Source organism: Fukomys damarensis, unplaced genomic scaffold (genome assembly GCF_012274545.1).
Source record: "Fukomys damarensis isolate Sample0158 unplaced genomic scaffold, DMR_v1.0_HiC HiC_scaffold_33, whole genome shotgun sequence".
NCBI lineage: Eukaryota > Metazoa > Chordata > Mammalia > Rodentia > Bathyergidae > Fukomys > Fukomys damarensis.
The window spans coordinates 7,566,425-7,588,119 of record NW_022900945.1 but is presented as its reverse complement, the minus strand read 5'-3'; the positions used below and the strand labels follow the sequence as shown (position 1 = coordinate 7,588,119).

General features: G+C 36.7%; 1 protein-coding gene across 1 annotated transcript in view; it reads left to right on the top strand.

Annotated features, from left to right (window-relative positions):
* Positions 1–21,695, top strand: part of Negr1 (neuronal growth regulator 1) — a 761,458-nt gene that overhangs the window by 416,942 nt on the left and 322,821 nt on the right. The window contains exon 3 of the mRNA XM_010605125.1: positions 10,362–10,487. Coding sequence (XP_010603427.1) covers positions 10,362–10,487 — 126 coding nt within the window. The remainder of the gene's footprint in view (positions 1–10,361; positions 10,488–21,695) is intronic.

The following is a 21,695-nucleotide window of genomic DNA, read 5'->3' as shown; positions in this document are numbered from 1 at the left end:
AAAAAAAAAAAAAAAAAAAAAAAAAAAAAAAAAGGCAGCTGGGTTCTAGTTTGACACAGCTGGGCTGTTTCCTCTGCTTTATGTCGAAAATAATTCCCTGCCAAAGATGAGGCAAGGAAAGTTCAGTGAGGCCCTTCCGCAGGGTATCGGTCGGCACACATCCAAATGAAGAGTGGAGCTGGCCACCGGGCTGAGGGGGATAGAGAGCACATGGCAAGAAGGTACCTGCTTTCTTTCAGGTAAATTCCCGGCAGGAGCATCGTTGGATCTGTGGGCTTGAAAATTTTAGAGTTCTTAAAATATCCTGCCAAGTGGTTTCCAAGAAAAGGCTCATTATTAATTCTTAATAAATTGTTACCATCACTGCAGTTTTGAAGATGTAGTTAGTGCATTAAGAATTCTGCTTCACGGAAAATGCATTCCCACGCTAAGGTTCTCTAAGGTACCTGGCTGTGGTCTTCTTCCTGTGGCTCTGTGACCCTGGTTTCCTAAGGAGGGCTGTGAGCTGTGCAGGCATTGCAGAGTCCTGGAGATATATAGCACGGCTGTAACTCGCTCCAGCCAGCCGGCCTGAGGGGGTAGATGCTATTATGGCCCGGATTTGAAGCAATATTTTATATCTTGGAACCATCCCAGTAAATGTAGCTGAAGCTCGCCTGAGGTACAGCAGAGATTTGAACTCTGGTGTATAAACATTCACATCCAAAGGCTGGCTATTGATCCTGTAGCCAAAATGAAGCAAAAATAACAAATTTACAGTCCAAAGTATTGTAACTCTTGGACAGCAATGTTATAATCTTGCCTTCAACACACTGGTACAACAAAGAATAAATTTCTATTCCATAAAATCATTTAAAAATCATTATATAAATATTAATCTACCAAAACCTATCCTCCTTTAAATCTTTTAAAAATTTTTCTATGCCTCATTTTTCCAGTACGCTGAACTTTATGTTTGTGGGGGTGGGGGTTTCATTTGCCACTGCAAATCTATCTAGCAATCATTTAGGATTTTCTTCAGTGAGAAAATCTGGGTTACAATTCAGAGTTTTCTTGCTTTCGTTCATCCTGTAGATGTGTGATACGTACATTATCCATATCCATGGTCAAGATAAGAATATTAATTTTGTATGGTGCCATGTTCCTCTTCCACCCCGACATTCTTTACCCCATTGCTGACTGTCACTGCTCTGTGGGGTGGAGTCTGAGATTTTCCAAGGGAAAAATCACAGGATGAGACCGTTTCTGGGACATCTTCGTACCTGCAGTAAGGTGCCCTTTCTATACCCACTCTGCCTCTCTGAATAAACGTGGGAAAAGGTGCCATCTATTACGGCATCCCCTTTTCTAGGGAGAATTGTATATTAATTTAGGCCCTGCAGGCAAATAATTCCTCTGAGGATCTGAAAGACCTCTCTAATTAGAGTACAGAGTTTAAATAAATAAGACAGCAAGTTTTAGGAAAGGAACTATCTGGTTTCCTATAAATCAGGGCTTCCAAAATTTGAAGAATTTGGAACTCTTTCTGTGCCTACTGATCTAAGATCTCCTGACTTAACTCTCCCCGCTGCCTAGGATTTTTAAAAAACTCATGGTATGTCTCTGTGCTGAACTGATTATTAGAAACTGTTATTGCTAAACCATCACATCCTGAACAAATTCCACTTGTTTCAAAATTTTGTCTAATATCAGTATCACCCCAATTATGACTCCTCAGGAAGAGGTGAATTTGTAACGGGGTTTCCAAAACATCCTTGGAGTACCTCTTTTTGCTGTTTAAGGTCTGTAGGATAGTTATGTACGTGTTTTAACTCTTTCCATATGGACTTCTTGAGATCCTCCTGTCTGATGAATGTCTGTTTAATGGCTGGGTATGTGGAGGGACTCAAGCAGGTCGCTGCTGATTTACCCTGATTTCTGTAGCTGACCTGGAAGGACACGATAGATTGAGAAAAACATGTGCATAGGTTTTCTAAATGAAAAAAAAAAAAAAAGCAATAAGCTAAGCAGCACGATTCAAAGTTGGAGCTGAAGTCTGAAAGATACATTTATCTCAAACATGTTCTTTACCCCCTAAGTTTTTCTGGCATATTCCATCACTAGGCAGTTCACGAATCTGGCAAGTTTGCATTTACAACTCATGCTCGGGTATTTTTCCCTCTTAGCACTACCTCTGAGTGATGGGAAGAGTGGAGAAACCATAGAAATCTCTGAAATGTCATAAACTATAAAAAGGCTGGTATAGTCTATCAGCTGGAGAAAGCTCTGTTGCTGTAGATGCAGGCCATGAAACAGTCAGGTAGCCACCAGTGTACCAATTTAGAAAAAAACAAATCATAAAATATTTTCTCCTCTCAGTTTGAGAGAAGCACCATTTTCCAGGAGATTTGCTATATGGCAAAGATCTGCTTTCACCTTCTGGGGGGCTGGCCAATACAGAAAAGGTATGTGCCAGCCCCATGAAAGGAGGAATGTTCTTTTGATATCGCCAGCCATAACTAGATATGGGAATGCAAAAAAAAAAAAAAAGCCAATTCTCCCAAGATTTATAGTTGTGTCTAGCTTGTTGACTCAGGCAGTTTGGAAAAGCTTCAGAAATATAGTTTATCCGAAAGACTTGAAGCTCGTGGAAGAAGAAAAAGAGTAGAAATAACGTGTGCCTACTTTTAAAATAAAATCCTTTGGACTGAATTTACATAGCTTTTGAAGTATAAAATACTCTAGCTAACACAGAGTACTATAAAATCCATGATGGCCCATTTTCTTAAAAAGAAATTTGTATGATTATTGTCCAATTATATTTCTGGGTTTATATAGAAAAAGCTGGTAGTAGGAAATGGAATATGAAAATACTGCACTTTTAAGAGATTTAAAGAAATATTGAATCTCCAAACTCAAAGAATCCAGAAGAAAATGTACATAGGACCAATGAATAATAATTGCATTTTCAAAAATTCTCAGAATTTATATTATGTCATTCTTACAAAGGTTTGAAGTTTTATGGAAAATCTCCACTGAAATGTTGAAATCTTAGCATGTGAAAGAAGGAAAAACAAATCCTTATTGAAAACCCATATAGGCCAGGTCCTTTTCTTGGTTCTCTGATATACTGTTGAATGAAGCATGTATAATCAGTACCCTAAGTCTCAATGTGTATTATATAAAGAGAAAATAAAGAACAGCTAAGTAAACAGATCCCAGTGGCAACAGAAGATAACCAGGAATTATTGTAACAATGGAATGATAAGATTAGAAGTTGGAAAGGTCAGAGGGTTATGGGTACTAGTGATTATTTCCATGAGACACATGTTGCCAGTCTATTCAGACCACTGTGACAAAATTCCATACCTCAGATTGCTTATATAGACAGAAATGGCTTTCTCATGGGTTTGGAAAATAGACAAGATGCTGGCCAATGTAGTGCTAGAAAGGACCATTGTCACCCGGGTGACACCTTCTCACTGTGTCCTCACATGGTTGGTGGGACTAGTTACCTCTCTGAGGTCTCTTTGATGAAGACACTAATCACATGCATAATGTAATGAGTTGCTGAAACTAACGTCATCACCATGGGAGTTAGGATTTCCACTTCTGGAAGTTGCAAGGTTGCAAATATTCAGCTAGGAGCACAGTCTAAATTGCTTTAAGGTGACCAAAGTCATCTGTGACATGAAACTCTCACTCAGAACTTCATATTTCACTATTTCTGCTTAATGGTAAGATTCTGGATAGGAAAACTTACAGCAGATAGAGTTCAGCCGAGCAGGGCATAAATGAGAGGGAATCACTTGATTTTTTTTTACTTATTTATGTTTTGAGAACCAATATAGTGATTCTGTGTATAAGTCAAGTAGGTACAGTAAACCTGTAGAGGATTTAGGTAATGAACCTATTACACACTGAATCAAGATACTTAGTGCACTGCTTTACAAAACTATTCTACTTTTATACCATCACTGAGGAAGCTGATGGTATAGGTACACAGAATATCATCATTACAATAAATGCTAAATCAATAGCTTTCAAAAATCTGTGAGTGCTTATGAGTCAAATTAAATAAATATCCTATCCACCCTTTAGCACTAGGATGCTAAAGAATGGCTCCAAATGGACTTGTGGGTATAGCTGTTGTTTTTCCTGGACTCTTATAACTGTAGAGCTCCATGGGGTATTTAATTGATTTTAATGAACCAGTACAAGTGTGCACATAACCATTAAATGCATCCCACTGTTAGTGTCCCGTGCCCTGTGTGACCCAGCCTCACATCATCTGACTCAGTGCAAGTCCAGACTCTTATTTATTACTTTTAAAAATCATTTGCATAGACTTTTAATACAAAAAGCCCTCATTGCCTGTAGAATTCTTTTGGTATACAGATTAGCCACCCTTACGTTGACTTCTCAAATTGCTAGTGGTTATGTTACAGACCACAGGATAAATTTATAAGAGAAACTAAAGTTAAGATTGGGAAGTCTGCTCAATCCACAAGAAAACAGATCAAAATTCCATGTTTATTGGTCAGAAAATAGAGAATGAGGATGTGGCTCACTAGAGGAAGCTCTGTTCATCATATGTGGAGCTCTGGGTTCAAGTTCCTGAACCAAAGCAAGCAAGCAAACAAACAAAAAGTCAATTAAAAAAAAAACAGGGAAGGAAAGAGAAATCAAGAAAGAAAGTGCAGAAATGCAGTCGGTCTCAAATTCAGTTACTCATTATAGCGCATAGAGTGGGGAGATTCCAACTGGCTGTCTGGGTCGACAGCATTAGGATCTGGTGTGGATGTATATTTTAGGGTTTCCCTTATTTATGCTCCTTCATTTCCTTCTGAGAACACTGCAACAAGTAGCTCTAATGGTAACAAATCAGGTTGTCTCACCTTTCAGTGTTGATGAAACTAAGGAGACACTTCAGCCAACTTTAGAGAATCTAAATCTATGGATAGATCTAAACATGACTCATCTGTGTGAAGCCAACTGAATAGGAGTGAAAGACTGGATGTTAAGCCGCAGTTGAGTTTAAGGCCAGAGAAAAAAGAAAGGCAAAGCAGACCACAAATCTAAGGGCTCAAGAGTGATTCAGTTAAATAGATGCTCTGTTTTTAGAAAAAAAAAAAAATTCATCTCCAGAGCAAACTTTAAATTCACTTCCAACCTTTGTTGCTCAGAAAGCTTCCATTATTTTTAGATCTCTCTAGCTGGTGCAACATAGAAATTAATAATGAACTAAGAGCCGGGCGTGGTGACACATACCTGTAATCCCAGCACTCTGGAGGCTGAGGCAGGAGGATCACTGTAAGTTCGAGACCAGTCTGGAATGCATAGTGAGTTCCAGGTCAGTCTCAACTACATAGTGAGACCCTGCCTCAAAAAAAAAAAAGAACTAAGTTGTAAAGGCCTAAACATCCTCCATTAGAGGGCCACTAGGAGGGAGACAGTCCATGCTGTTGTATGAAATCGAGAACTTCTACCTTTTGTCACTTTTATTTAAGGAGTTGTGAAGATAATCAAAGTGATGATGATGATGTTATAATAATCATTTCTTACATATTGAACAGATTCATACTTAGATGGCATCTTTGTTACTTTTCTTGTTGGTGAGAGAAGATACCCAACACACACAAGTTAAAGGAGTAAAGGTTCATGTCAGCTCACAGTTTGCAGAGATTTCAGGGCATAGTTGGCTTGTTCTAAGGCTGAGTGGCATCTCAGAGGAAAAACAGTTCATGGTTAGGCAGCAGGAGGCAACAAGCAGCAAAAAGCATCAGCAATCAGCATGGCTTTTATCCCATCCATGGTACAAACCTTGTGCTCGGTGTAACCCATACCCTTCGCATCAGGGACACGGGCTTCATAAAGCCCCATTTGTAACTGCATGAAGCTTTGGGGAGACATCTAAGCAATATATATAATATATATGTATATATACATATATATAGTAGAGGAGTTATCTATTTCTTTATTACACTGTCCTTGGTCATGAACATGAAAAGAATGTGCATCACAATCCAAAATACTTTTTTAAAATCTGTAATAACTTAATGCCTTAAAATTATCAAGCTGATTAAGTATATCTGACCCCTTTTATATACATTATTTTAAATTTTGAAATCAGGTCTATAGGAAAGGAACATACATTTATTAAGTTGCTTTAAAAATCACCCCTCACTTTTATGTCTCTTTTTGTTGCTTTTGTTTACAATGAAAGCCTTTACAGAGCCAGGCATTGTGGCACATACCTGTAATCCCAGCACTCAGGAGGCTGAGGCCCAAGGATCACTGTGAGTTCAAAACCAGCCTGGGCTACAGAGTGAATTCAAGGCCAGCCTGAACTATGTAGGAATACCCTATCTCAAAATAATAATAATAATAATAATAATAATAATAATATAATAGTGACAGCCCTTAGAAAAACAGACATACCAGAAGATGTTTCAAATGTCCCCAAAATTTGAGATACCCACCCCCAACCTGGGTGCATTCATCTAAAAACAAACAAATAAGCAAAACAAAAAATCCCACTGTGTGTACAGCTACCAGAACCAATTCAGAAGCCTGAAGTGTTGCCATTCTTCCCTGCTGCTACATCCAGGGAGAAAGCATCTCTTCCCTCTTGCATTTCCCTTAGTCTGATGTGCCCTGTGACCAGGCCAAGTCCTTCTCTAGTACCAAATCTAACTCTGTTCACAGGAATGACAGCAGCTTGTATCACCCACCTAACCAGCTCTGTGCATTTCCATTTCTGTTGTCCTACACTGAGGTTGTTAACGGGTGTCCTGCGCTATCTATAGCACTGTACTGAATAACTTGGTGTGTAAACCATATGATTCACTTTGGGAGAAATCAACATGAAAAAAAGTCTTTACTGATTTGAAACAGAAGATGTATCTGTCGGATATGTTACTTCTGTAAAATGGGAAAGGAAAATGTGGAAAGTACTTACTTTCTCTTGGTTACTTTGCCATATGCTTTTCTCTTTTAAGTTTCTCCGGGTAAGGATTATGGTTTTAAATTTTTGCATTTCCTTTGGGCTCAGAATTATCCCCTCCATAATACTCAGTAAAAATTTGCAAGTTGTGAACACTGAATGACAGTGGTTTTCAATAATCATATATATGTGTGTGTGTGTGTATGTATATATATATATATATATATATATGCCACAGTGCCTAAGAAGAATTTCCTTGTCCTCCTCACAGAGTGCCTCTGTCAATAGATGATTCATTCTGGGGAGAATGAGCTGCTCCAGATGATTTTCTCTCACTAATGTCCTCTTTCCAGCTGCTTCTTGCCTGTGGCACGTTCTGAATCATGAGGCTCTGGGAGGTGACTGCAGTCACTGACGTGACAAGTCACAACTGGAATTCACTGCTCGGCCCCTGCCGCATTTGTTTCCCCCGTACTTAAATGTCAAACCTGAGTTTCTTGCTAAGGGACTTGGTTGTTTATGTAGAAAAATGGGAGTACTTAATATTAGCTTGTTCTGATCATTCACACCGCCAATATAGGCAGGTGTATAAAGATGCAACTGATCTATTTTATGATCAGATAAAATTAACCTAATAGTGTACTTATTTTAGAGGATAGGTTATATCTTTTGTGACACACCATCATCTCAAGACAGTAGCCTGACTAGACTAGGAGCTCTGTATAGTGTCTTCTGTGCAAAGTCAGAAAATGCTATGTAACTTTTCTGTGTTTTTAGTGGTGACCTGTATGTAGGAGTATATTCATGTATGTATACTTACATGAGTTCATATATAGCCACATATATTTCACAGCTTTCTATACCAAACTTATACATCTACCCAAATATCAAAATAATATTTTTGTTTAGTGTTCTAAACTCATTTTTGTTTATTTTATTTATTTTTTTGAGACAGGGTTTCACTATGCATTTCAAGCTGGCCTTGAACTCATGGAATTCCCCTACCTCAGCCTCCCAGGTTCTGGGATTACAGGAGTGCACGACCATGCACAGCCTAACTTCATTTTTATTGACTTTCCAATTCACTAGAAAATCATATAAAATTTTCCTTCTACAGTACTTTAATGCCTTTGCTTCCACTCTGTTTCATTTAAGCTGAAAATCGTCTTTTGTTTGGAATGTTTTCTTCATTCTGTGTGTGAGAAGAGCTCACTAAAGAGATACATGATAATTTGTTTTAAATTCCAATTAAAATACCATTTAGGAATAGTTATACTATCTTACCTAAGAACCAGTCTTTTGCCTCAGTCACATCAACAGTTCCATATAGTCAAATATTTTATGTTTATAATCATACATCCAGATCGCTTTTGTAGCAGAAGGGTAATATTCAAAGTGTGATTAATTTAATGTATAGTTACAGCACATTTTAGTTGCTGGCTTCTTTGCTCCATTTTCAGTGTTACATATTTGTAGTATATAATGACTGCATTCACTGTAGGGGATTGGTACGTGTACATAACACATCTCAGCCTCTTCTTTTGCTGGCTTCCATTCTCCTACTGTTTATTTTTTTAGTATCACATTCATTTATTTATCTTATAAGATATTATACAGTTAATTATATATGCAGATTGAAAAGCAGACTATTAGGCCAAAGGACATATACAACATAAGATCTTTGTACTTTTTAGATACAGTTTTTGTAGTGGATTACAGTACCCCCCACTTATTCCTATTATCTGTCATATATATGTGGTTTTTTTTCAAATAAGAGAAATCATGCAATATTAAAGCTTATGTGCCTGAATTACTTCACTTACCATTATGGTCTCAAGATACATCCATTTTCCAATACATGACTCAAGTTTATCCTTTCTATGGCAGAGTAGTGCTCCATTGTGTATGACTATCACATATTTTATCCATTCATCTGTTGATGGATATATAGTTACTGGCTTTAGAAATAACTATGAAAATATTTCTTGCTGAAAGAAACAGAATGAAACAATTAAAAGGATCTGAGTTTGAAAAAGTCATATTTTTCCTAATAATTACCAAAGTAATCGCCTCTTCTTTAAATTAGACCTGGGACATCAGCATAGTATAATATTGATAAAGTAAGCCAAACGTACTTTTTGATAAGTTCATCCTATGCACCATCAAAGTTATGAAATTCCAGAAGAGTTTTAAAGCTGGGAAAGGGAGAGTACAGAAATTGAAGTTCACACTCCGTAAATGTGCTTTGCAATATCCAATCCCAGCAGCTCACAATGATGACAGAGATGCTTCTCTGCCCTTTAACACAGATTGACACACTTAACCCTTTACCCGCTTTGCACCTTACAGTTTTCTAGATTTTTATTTATTTATTTATTTTTTTTTTTTTTGGTACGGGGAATTGAATTTAGGTCCTTGTGCTTGCGAGGCAGGTGCCAGAACCACTGAGCTAAATCCCCAGCAGCTTACAGGGTTTTTACTCTCATGTATCTAGCTTTTACAGGAAGATAACAGGCTAAGGGGGATTATACATCTTCACCTGGGTAACAAAGCCAGCTTGTAGAGAATAGAGAATTCATATCCATTTGAGGATTAAGTGAGAAATTTGGACTCCTACAAAATATCTTAATATAATTCCAAAAGCTAATTTAGACATTGTTATTTCTCACATTTTCCAAATTTTATCCCATGTTCAACAATTCTAGACAAAAGCTTCCACAGAAAACACGCAGTCTGATATTTCCCATCACTCTTATAAATTCACAGTGCATAAAAGTAAAAAAAAGATGGGCTGGGGATTTAGCCCAGTGGTTCCACGACCTGCCTTGCAAGCACAAGGGCCTGAGTTTGATCCCCTGTGCCAAAATAAATAAATAAATAAAAGAGTAAACAAAGGCCCTGAGTAGTACTAAGAGATGCTTCTCACTAAGATATGTTTCTCAACTAGCATTTTCTAGTCATGATTGACATGAGAACTCATTGAATTGACCTTGCATGTGCCTTAGAATTTGTGTTCCTTTTTAACTGTTCTGCTGTTTGAACTTTCCTCAAGGTTTCCGCTTTCATTTCAATATTCAGCAGATGATCCATCCTTACTGTAAAGATGCTTCAGTGGAATAAACAGGCTGATGTATTCTACCTCATTAATCACAAATAATGCAATAAATAATTTAATCAATATTGAACGTTTTACATTACCTGTTCCATTCATCACTAAGTATTTTATATCTAATAATTAGAGAAAATACAGGCAGGCAACAACATCAACAACAGTTGTTTTGAGGTCATGTAGAACTCACCTTTTAGGTGAAGACCAGAGGGTTGGAGGAAATTTTGTGGCTGTATCTTTATTTCAGGATGTCAAGAAGTCAGTCACTGCTGTTCAGCAATAGTCAGTGTTTCTTTTTTCTGACCACTGCATGTTTTCCCATTTCAGTTCCTCCGAAGATATACGACATCTCCAGCGACATGACCATCAACGAAGGAACCAATGTGACCCTTACTTGTCTGGCCACCGGGAAGCCAGAGCCATCCATTTCTTGGCGACACATCTCCCCGTCAGGTAGAGTGGCTATGAATATGTCCGTGTGGTGTGCTAGCCTTTATTCTTCCACAGCCTCACTTGTCCAGGACGTGGGCCAACTGTATTTTATCCGTGAGGTAGACAGATGCACACTGGAATACCTACACTTTCTACCTATGCGCACTGTCGTTCATAAAAGTCAAATGAATGCTCAGTAGAGCCCAGGATAAAACCATCTTTTGATTCCTACTCAAGGTTATTTTCACTTTAGTGTACTGGATAATCATAAATCAACAAACAAAAGACTGAAATAGAAATATCACCAGAGAGAAATCTTGATTTCAATGTGTAAAGGATTTATTCAATCGGCATTCACATGTTAATAGGCCAGCATGAACTGCTAAAGTAATCAGGGGAGATGAAATTATACAAATTGTGAGGTTGCTGGGTTCTAATTTCAAACTGCTGTTCAGAATCAAGGATTTTGGAGTTAGAATTAAATCCTAACTGATGAGGGATCTAGAAACCGTAGAGTGTAAGTAACTCGCACACATGGGTATCACAGGTAGGTGAAATTAAGGCTGAGATGTGTTTATGGGTTCCCAGTGCTTTCACTACGTTGTGTATCCTCTCCAGAGAGATTAAATTAATTTTAGGAAGGTGATGATGGTCAGCAACAAAGTAGGACTATTTTCACATCCACTGCTTTGATAGTGGTGTACAGTTTAAAGTTCAAACGATGTAGTTTTGGGCGTTCCTTGGAAATGACAGTGATACTTTGAACAGATAAGATCCTACTTCATTTCAAATAAGTCAAATTGCATTTTGTTATAATTTAATTTAATTTTACTATAGCGGAAGTAACAACAACAATGGTGGTGTGATGAAATTGCTATCAATAAAATCAGAAGGAAGCCAGGCGTGGTGGCACACACCTGTAATCCCAGCACTCTGGAGGCTGAGGCAGGAGGATCACTGTGAGTTCGAAACCACCCTGGGCTACATAATGAGTTCCAGATCAATCTCAATGACATAGTGAGACCCTGTCTCAAAAAACAATCAATCAATCAGTCAATCAATAAAATCAGAAGGGAGATTTTTACCAAGGTTTGGAAAGAATCAATTGGAATATCTACCTTGTCTGCTAATCCTTCATTTAATGTCACTGGTCCCTAAGTGTCTTTCAGTTTCTTCATTTGTACTGAGACTGGTCCACAACACATGCTTAGTGTTACTTATTCCAGAGAGTAAAAACCAACAGGACAGCGGACACACTTGTCTAAATATAACTGGCAGCCTCTGTCGTACTTGTGAAGTCAGAGAGTGCTCTTTTCCACTGACACCTGGCTCAGTAGAGCTGCTGTAAAATCCAAAAATGGGAACGAGAGCACTGAATTCATGACCAGTTTCTCTAAAGGGTAAAAGGGAAACAAATTCAAGACTAGCAGTTTTTGGATCCATGTGCTTTTAAGATGACATCTTTATTCATCAATTCAGCCAATTCAGCCAATTCAGCCAATCCTTGTGCAGTTCTCCGAGCTTCAGTGACTCTTAGCTGGTTTCCTACTTTCTAAAAATTGCATAATAATGTCTGGCTATTTTTTATATTGACAGACAAAATTATACACATTTATCACATATAACAAGATGGTTTGAAGTATATATACCTTGCAGAATGGAAAAATCTACCTAATTACAGATGCATTACCTCACATAGTAATTTTTGTAGTAAAAATACTTAAAACCTACTTTCTTCAGTTTTTGGGGATACAAAATATCATAAACACCTAGATCACGTCAACTCATTCCCCCTAACTATAGCTATCAACCATTTGATCAAGCATGTGTCCAGGCCATTATATGAATGAAATATATAATAATAGGCATCAATTTGTTTAAAAAAGTATAACATAATATATACAAGTACAGCTAATTCTACCCATCTTCCCAGTCGCTTGAGTCTGACATGGCAACAGAATTTTTGTAAGAATGCAGCACATAATCTCATCTTCATATAATTTAAGATTAATATTTTAGATTTGACTGCTATTTGTGGTGCTTGTCATTAGTGTATTATTTTATTAAGTGCTTAGATAAATTTTTAGTGTAATTAAATAGGAATGTTGGTTAGTGAAGTTATTAGAATAATGATAGTGGATCACATCATGAAGCTGGAAGAAGACAGATTGGACTTATAAGTTAAATTGTACAAACTTGTTTTTGTAATCCTGCCATGCTGAGAAAATGAGTAAAATTAGCATAAATATTAACGGTTACACAATGAATAGCTAGACTTACAAGATATTTTTATAAATGCTTCCAATAATTTCAAATTACAATTCACTAATGATCTATAGTCAAATATGTGGCATCATGAAATTTCTACCTTAAGCAAAGTATCTGATAATTCAATTAGCTTCCTTCAACTTACATATTTCTATTTGAAAGACAAATTTTGAACTTCATTAATATGTTCATATTTTGCCCAAGAAACATCAGTATATTGCATGATATTTTGCTTTCATTTGCTGTATCATGAAAAAATTATGTCTCAAAAGAGCTGTCGACATATGAACGAGGCTTTGTGCTAAAAACACGTGAAGGTGACTCATCAATACATACTGGAAGCAGTGGCTATTTATTTGTTTCACTTTTTATTAGTGCCTTTGATAATTCTTGGATGATCATCCATTGTCAATTCTGATCTTTATATCTAACAATAAATGCCTGTTCACAAGATGACAGTGTAACAGAGCTTTTCTCTCAACAACAGAAAGATAAAGCCGTGTGTTCAACCAACCATGAACATCACTAGAGCCAGCTGGAGTTGCCATTCTAATGTTAGTTCAAGCAACTCAGTGTACTTCCACCAAAAACATTTTTCCTGAGATAATTTCTGAAATATGAGCTTCCCTACCGTTCATCGATAGCAATGATATTTTTAATATTTTTTCTGTTCAATATTTGGGAATGAATTTCAAATTTATATTTTAAAATGTTCTGGGAAAAATAGAAGCACCCTATATCCTCTACTCAGTTTCAGCCATCATTATTTTGTCCATTTAATTCATCCTCTGCTCTGTGTTGAGTATGTATCATTATATATACAGATGTTTCTTGACTGACAAAGTGGTAACATCCTGATAAAGCCATGTTAAGGTTAAAATATTGTAAATCAAAAATGCATTTAAATACTACCTTACCAGAACCCCACAGCTCAATGAAGAATGACAGTGGATTGTCAGCATGATTGGCTAGTGCCTGTGGCTCGCTTTCACTGCCTAGATTCATGACAGAATTGCACTGCATATAGGCAGCCAGAGAAAAATCAAAGTTCAAAGTATAGTTTCCAGGCTGGGATTTAGCTCAGTGGTGCTGCCACCTGCCTCGCAAGTGCAAGGTCCCGAGTTTGATCCCTGGTACAAAAAAAAAAAAAAAAGTATATTTTCTAATGAAAACATGTCATTTTTACACTATGGTAAAGTTGAAAAATTGTGTTTTACCGTCATTAAGTAAGGAACTGTAGCTAGAAATATACATGTAGATATATACATTCAGTGATTTGAGACAAGTGACTGCTTCAAAGTATTCAAGGCATATATCTTAGCCTCTTTTATCTCTAGATATTTCAGGGGTGTTTCTGAAAAGGAAAGATACTTTATATGAGCAGTTTTCAACTTCAATAAGTCGAACATTGGCATCATGCTTGATACAATTAGCTCATATTCCAATTTTGTGAACTGATCCAATAGTATCCTCTCAGAATACCTTCCTGTCTCATACACAATTCAATCCAGGGTGCCTTATTATATTTAGCCATCATACTACTTTAGTTTGGGGATTAATTTCCCAGCCTTTCTTTGTCATTACTGAGCGCTGATAATTCCCAACAGTGTTCGTACCCTTCTTAAAAATGGAACGTTTCTCATTTGGGGGTTTGTCTCATATTTCCTGGTGATTGCATTCTAATTATAGTCATCTGAAATTAAATAAGCAAAGATGTACCCTTCTCAAAGAATCATATTCAAGGCACGTGATGAACACTTGTCCTTCATTTGTGATGTTAACTTCAGTTATCCAATCTCTGTAATTCTCTGGTTTCTGTCCTGCATGGTTGTCTTCCTTTATCCTCACTCGTGCTATCAATAATCAGTTTGCCAGGAGAGATGAGAGACCAACATATGTAAATATTTGCTATCTACTAATTCTCCCCCTACTTTTGACATCTTTGTGGTTATTTCATGAATCAGTCTTTACTTTGATGCTCAAATGAATGATTGTTTTCTAGCCTCAATGATCCTTCTACTTTTACCAGCTCATACTTGAGATTCTACTGTAAACAAGAAATTTACCTTAACCTATTTCGCAGTTATTTAACTTCTTATGACATGTATTCCCAACCTTTAAAATTATTTGTAATGTTATTGCTTAATTACTGTGTTTAATTATGTTGATGTGCAAATTATTCTTAATTGGACCAGTGGGTGACATCAACTTGGCTTCTGTATCTCTGTGATATATGCATCCCATCCTTTTGTTGAGCATTTCCATACTTTCCAGAATCAGAAAATGGCAGTCTTGTGTGTCTTCCTGCTTATCTCTAGAATTACTCATTTCTCATAACCTCGTATGATTGAGCAGACTTTGTGTTCGGACCATTATGTATGGGTTTAAAGATATAGCATGAAAATATAGCCAATCTACCTATGGTACAATTTTCAGAGGCTCTGAGTTCTACCTACCTCCTGCGATAGCCTATGCGACCATAAAAACTTAGCTTTAGAACAATGGATAAAACATATTTTATTTGGCTTTATCTAATAATAAATGTGGAATAGGGGTTAACCTTGTGTGTATGCAAAAAGTATTGTATAATTAACAGGAAGAATATTTATTTCATGGAAAATATAAGGAAGCAATTGTTGTGCCTATAAATATGTTCATATGTCTTTTTATTTAAATATTCATGTCTTTATTTAAATGAAGTCTTACTGCTTCCATCAGTCTATGATTATTTTCTTATCCACATCAAAGGTTCCCTTAAATCTTCTAATGTAAAGTATATGATCTTTTACATTCCTATTATGTAGTAATATTGACATCTCAGAAGGTGCTGGTATAACAGCAATCCAGATCAGGAGCATCAATCTCAGTCAAGTGACGTTTGAGATCCAGTGCTTGCCAGTCAGTCGGTGAGATCTTACACATATCAGTTAACTTCTCTGACTTCAAAGACGAGACAGTGATAAAAATCACACCCATTTCATAGATTCGTTAAGAGTGTACAGCGGAATAGCGTGGGACACTGGACAGAGTTCACAACTCATAGCAACCATTCCATTGTATCAACTATTAATTTACTACTAAAATACGAGGAATTGTTGACCACATATAATTTCCCACCCTAACAAACTGACAGAAGGATCTGGTTTTGAGTGGAGGAGATAAAATTCCTAATAACGTACTATTATACTAATAAATCTAGACACAGCTAAAAAGATAATAGGAAGAGAAATAATAGGAAACATAAAAGATAAATTTTAAAATAATTGAGGAAATGTGATAAACTTGGAAACACTTGGAATTTGTTTTAATGTTCACTTATTCATTGCTATTTTTGAAATCTCTTTTTCCTCATCCATTCCCCTTATTTGATATCTGGACTCTCCAGAGACATGCATATTTTAGCCCGGTAGCATTTATTAGCTGAAAAAGATATTCTTTTAGCTCTAAAGCTGAAATATGACAATAAAGGATGGACTCTATCCTCAAACTCTGCTTTGTCTGATTTTCAAATACTGAATCCCTTTATACATTACCTGTATTAGAAGACAAAGACTGTTCTGACTCCCATTTGTATCCATTTTTCTTGCTCTTATTCCATTAAAAACCTCTTTTGCTTTGCAACTTCCACTTTTCCTCTCCGCTTCATTGTACCCACATTTAAATAAATTTAAGACCTCTGCTTTAGGTCAATCTCTTGATTAATAAACAGATACTGAACACCCATAAAGGAAACTTCAAACAAGTGGTCAAATGTACAGACACAGCACTAGATGTAGTTGATTTCAAGAGACCAAAATAGGAAAGGGTTTCCAAGAGGGCTGTGTGGTGAAGAACTCAGTGAGGTAAAGACATTCAGATAGTTTCATTTTCATGATGTGCTTTGATAATCTTTGCAGCAGTTCGATGATAAAATGCACTAAACCTATATGTGCAGGATTAGAGTAAATGAGGAGTGAAGTGTTTAGATATAATGACATAACTAGGTACAGGGTTAGTCAAGGTGGAAATTTATTCCATTTACACAAGGAATTATTCATGCTCCTTTCACCTTCGTCATCCAACTGACATTTACCTGCTACCTGCCATGCAGTAAGCACACGTCGTTTTCTCATGTAAACCCCAAACTAAAATCATCGTATCGATGAATATGGGCCTCCGACTAATTAAATAAATCGCTCCGCAAGACAGTGAGGTATTTTTTCACTTTGTTCTTTGAAATACATACACAGAAACAGTGAGAAGGCTAGCACAGTTTCCATGTACAGCTCACTCAGTTCCGCCCAATGCTCCCATCACGTACAACTCTTGTGGCACCGGACTAGAAAATGGACAGCAGTGACATGGACGTGTGTGCAATTCTTCACCATCTCAGGGATCCACTGCCACTGGCAGATGCAGAACTAGTCCCTTAGCAGAGAAATCTCTCCGTGCCCTCCCTGTTTACAGCAGCTCCTCTGACGCAGTGCTCAACCCAGTGACCACCGATTTTCCAATCTTATAATTTTGCCTTTCCTAGAAAGCTAAGGAATTGGAATCATACACGATGTAACATTTAAAAATGGACGTTTTACATTCAGATTTACCCAACTCTAGCCTGTATCAATCTTTTATTTTTTTTTTTGAATAGAATCTTACACTATGATGGAATCACAATCTTTCTAACTACGTGCCTATTACAGAATATTTGGTTCATTCTAATTTTTTGCTTATAACAAATAAAGTTGCTATGAGCAGTTATATTTTTCCATCATTTTACTTTTTAATATGCATATGTTGTTAAATTCTAAGTGAGTCTTGCCAACAGCATCTATTTGAGACAGAAGATTGTGGTACTTTTTCATTCTACTCTGTCAATCTCTGTATTTTCATTGGTGTATTCAGACAACTCACACTGGATTTAATTATTGACTTGTTAGGGCTAACTGATGATACTTTATTTTTGTTTATTTTTCCCTCTTCTTTTTCTTTCCCTGTTTTCATTTTTATGGCCTCTTGATGGTTACATAAAGATTTTTCATAAATCCACCCTATCTATACTGTTTTTGGCTGCATCTCTTTGCACAGCTTTTTAGAAGTAGCTCTATACATTACTTTGTAAATATATAACTTACAATGTAAGGATGTCCAACTTTTACAGTTCTAGTGAAGTGTAGAAACCTTATTTCCTTTATGCTTCCAAATTTATAATGTGTTTATCATAAATATTTTTCTACATATATGAGAAATTATTGTGGAGAAAGTTATATATCTTCTTTCAATTGTATATCAGATTTTAAAAACTCAAATAAATGAAAATTTTTACTTTTACCATTTTTCTTTCTTCTTTTCTGATGCTGTGAGTTCCCATCTTCCTTGTTTTACTTCCATTTAGATGATTTCTGATAGCAGTTCCTTTATGTAGATCAAGTGGAGACATATTCTCTTAGTCTTCTTCATCTGAGATTATTCTGATTCCTTCTTTACTCCTACCATGAGTTTTCACTTGGTATAGAATACTGAGTTAGTACAAGATGCTGACCATTATTTAAAATTTAAGTAGCCTTAAAAAGTCCATAAAGCAATGTTTGAAAATCATGTATTAAAGGACAGAACTTTGAAACAAAGAAAGCAGTATTATGTTCAGGGGTTTCCATGAATGTTGCTATGTATAAGAATTGGGGCTGTGAATTAATAATGTAAACTATCAATCAAAATAACTATACATTTTTTCTGAACTGAATGATTTAAGGTCATTACTTTCAGGATTAACGGAGGAAACAAAGTCAAGTATGCAATAGACCGTGGATCCCCAATCTCAGGCTTATGGAGCAATATGTCTTGTTCTCCTCTCTGTGAAGACAAAGCAATTTTTTAGAATATTGCCCTATTATTCTTTTACATCTTCCCTGTGGTTGCTGCATCCGTCAGCCTTACCACTGCTGAGATATAATATCGAAAGTAACAATTTAATAAATGAGAGGTTTGATTTGATGCACGGTGTCAGGGGATTCAGTCCCTGGTCCTCTGGCTCCAGGTCAGGAATATCATGGTGGCCAGGACCTAGAGCAAGGGATGCAAGAGACAAGATCAGGACCCAAGCTCAACGTTCACAACCCACCAGGTGCACCCAGAAGTGTGCCCCACCAATTCTCTGGCAGATCCCAAGTTGATACAGTCAAGCCCAAGCCTCACAGGTGCTTTTGCCCTAAGGTAAGACAGTTAAATAATTGCAGCTGGCACTCCATGGCCAGCAAAGCCTGGGCTCTTTACTATCTTGTTCTTTAAGGAAAGTTTGCTGACTTCTCCACCAGATATTTTAAAAGATGTTTATATTTTAAATGTTATTTTCCATCTAGAAACATGCAGGTTTGGCCCACTAAAACTTCCATAATTATAATAATGTAACCCAAGTCAGAAAATGTTAATTACTAATTATCAGAAAACAGTAGAAGACTGTAAAAAGGGAAAATTATTAGCTAAATTCCATGTACACTGCTGGATTCCATTGTTTAAAGTAATTCTGAAAATAGCTCCAGTCATCATCGGTACAAAGTAGAAAGCATTAGTTCCTGTTAATGTTCCAGATGCCATTGTCCTGCTTCTTTTGTGGAGAAGACTTCTTTGAAATGGCTGAGTGTTGGCCAACACCAAGGGTGACTCTAATGGCACTGCTGTGCACGGGCTCCTTCTGAGCTGGTACACCGTCACTCAAACATTGCAATTCTTCAAGGACCTCATTTCGGGTTTGCAGTCCTGACACTGCGCTGGGCCTCTCTGATGTTAGAAAGAAAAACATTTCCGTAAAACCGGCAATTTGTGGAGATGACATTTGAACAATGCTAGATCTTCCGATCACAAGCCGTGGTTCCAGTTCCACTGTGGAGTGGCACCCTCTGCGGAGCTTTTGTGAATTTCCATAGCAGCTTTACATAATGGGTAATTATGTAATGAAGGAATCTTCATAATGACAGCAAGTGAAACGCTCGCCGTAAGACTGCACACCAGTAGTTCACATATGTGGTTAAAACTGCCTCTTCATTCTGAGTTTTCTTAATAACTTTAACTTTCTTATGTCTACTTGCCACATACCCTCTACTTCTGTCCAGTTGGTGGTCTGTGCTACATTATTTGTTTTCAGAACTTTCAATGCCTGCTATTTGAATATGGAAGGCAAGACTTTTTTTTTTAACTATTTTAACACACATATAAGACCAAACAATGGACCTGATGATATGGTGAATCAAAGTAAAAATGATGCAATACATAATTTTCACAGGAAAACGCTTACTCCTATAAAACAGAACAAAACAAACAAAAAATTCAAGAACCCCATCAAATACTCCACAAAAGATTTTTCTTCTTGGGGAACTTTGTTCTCTGAAAGAGTTGGGCATTGGGAAAAATACACTGTAGTTTATATCCTCCTTCAGAGGACTGAATTAGACATGAAGGTAATGGTAAATATTAGCTGTTGATATTTGAGAATTAGGTTTTTCTAGAAACTGTTACTCCAGTGATTTTAATGTCATGTTACATGTACTTGGGAAAGGTATTACATAAATCATTATGTCTACACAAATTAGAGGTTTGGTTAAAGGTTACTATCTTTAAAAATACAGCTCTTTACTTTGGTTGTAAATGTCATACTAATTCAAGACATGGTAGGATTGTAGGGGTGAAAACTCCATTCATAATATTAGATAACACCATAACCACTCGGAAAAAGCACCAGTAGGCATGGACCATGTGTAAAAGGAGTCTCTGTTACATTAAGGGTTCATTACCGAGCACTTTTTCCCCGGTATTTCTCTGACAAGTGTTAGGTTAACATTCATTAACTGTTTTCTATGTCCAGTGCAGTGGACCCTAACTTACGAACTCAATTCATTCGCAAGGGCTGGATGTAACTCAAGATGGTCAGTAAATTCTCAGGCTCCTTCCTCTCCACAGCCTTCGGTCTCTCTCCTGCACACAGGCCGATGTCAGTGTCCTCAGAGAGACATCGGCCCAGGATTTCTCCGTGAACCCCACACAGGAGAGTATGCTCTCACGTCCCTCTTTAAGGGTTAAGTGCGCATCTGAGACCATGTGGAAGCAAAGGGGCTGGCATTCCGGTCGTAATTTAAGATTCTGGCCATAAGTTAAAACTATAATTCTAGTAGTAATCCAAGATGTTTTTATGTCAGACCAGTCTTAACTTGGGGTTCCATTGTATTATAACTTCATGGGCCACATTCATGAGAAAAGGAGCATAACTTGTACCCTATTATACTGATCATTGGAACCTCATAGTCAGTGATGACATAATTCTCCTTCCCCCACAGTGTTTGAAAGTTACTTTTATATATAAACATGAGCTACTGGAATTCCTGGCTATTCCTGGATCTATACTGGAATATATACTAATAAGAAAGAGAAAAGAGTTTAAAAATGATTTTTGGAAAAAATCAAGATCAAAAATATCCGTAACAATTTTAGACAAGACTACATGGTTGGCTTGTAAGTCATTATTAGAGGAGTTTCTGTTCAAAATGGATGCCTTGCTATTGGATTTTAATTGCAATCCAACTTGCTTTAAAATCATATTTTGATGAGCTTCACCATAATGAGGACTTCTCATCACTAGTGGAACACTGGAATTATTATAATAATATTGGATCTTTAATACTCCGATAAATACTTTTTGTACTATATCTCTTAGATTCAGGTAAATCAAGCTAGATGTTTCATTGAGTAGCACTCGATGAATATTGGTTTGTTGAATGATACAGTATTTTAGAATACTTTGAGTTTTTTACATGATTAATAAACCTCTACTAATCTTTAATCTTTAAAAAAAATAATATAACTAAAAATTGTACTTACATTTACCATCTGCAGGAATAGATCATTACGCAAACATAGAAAAATCAACAACCTGTTTGAAACTATTAAAATTCTGTCTAAAAAGACAATATACCCTAATGTTTAAAAGGACATTAT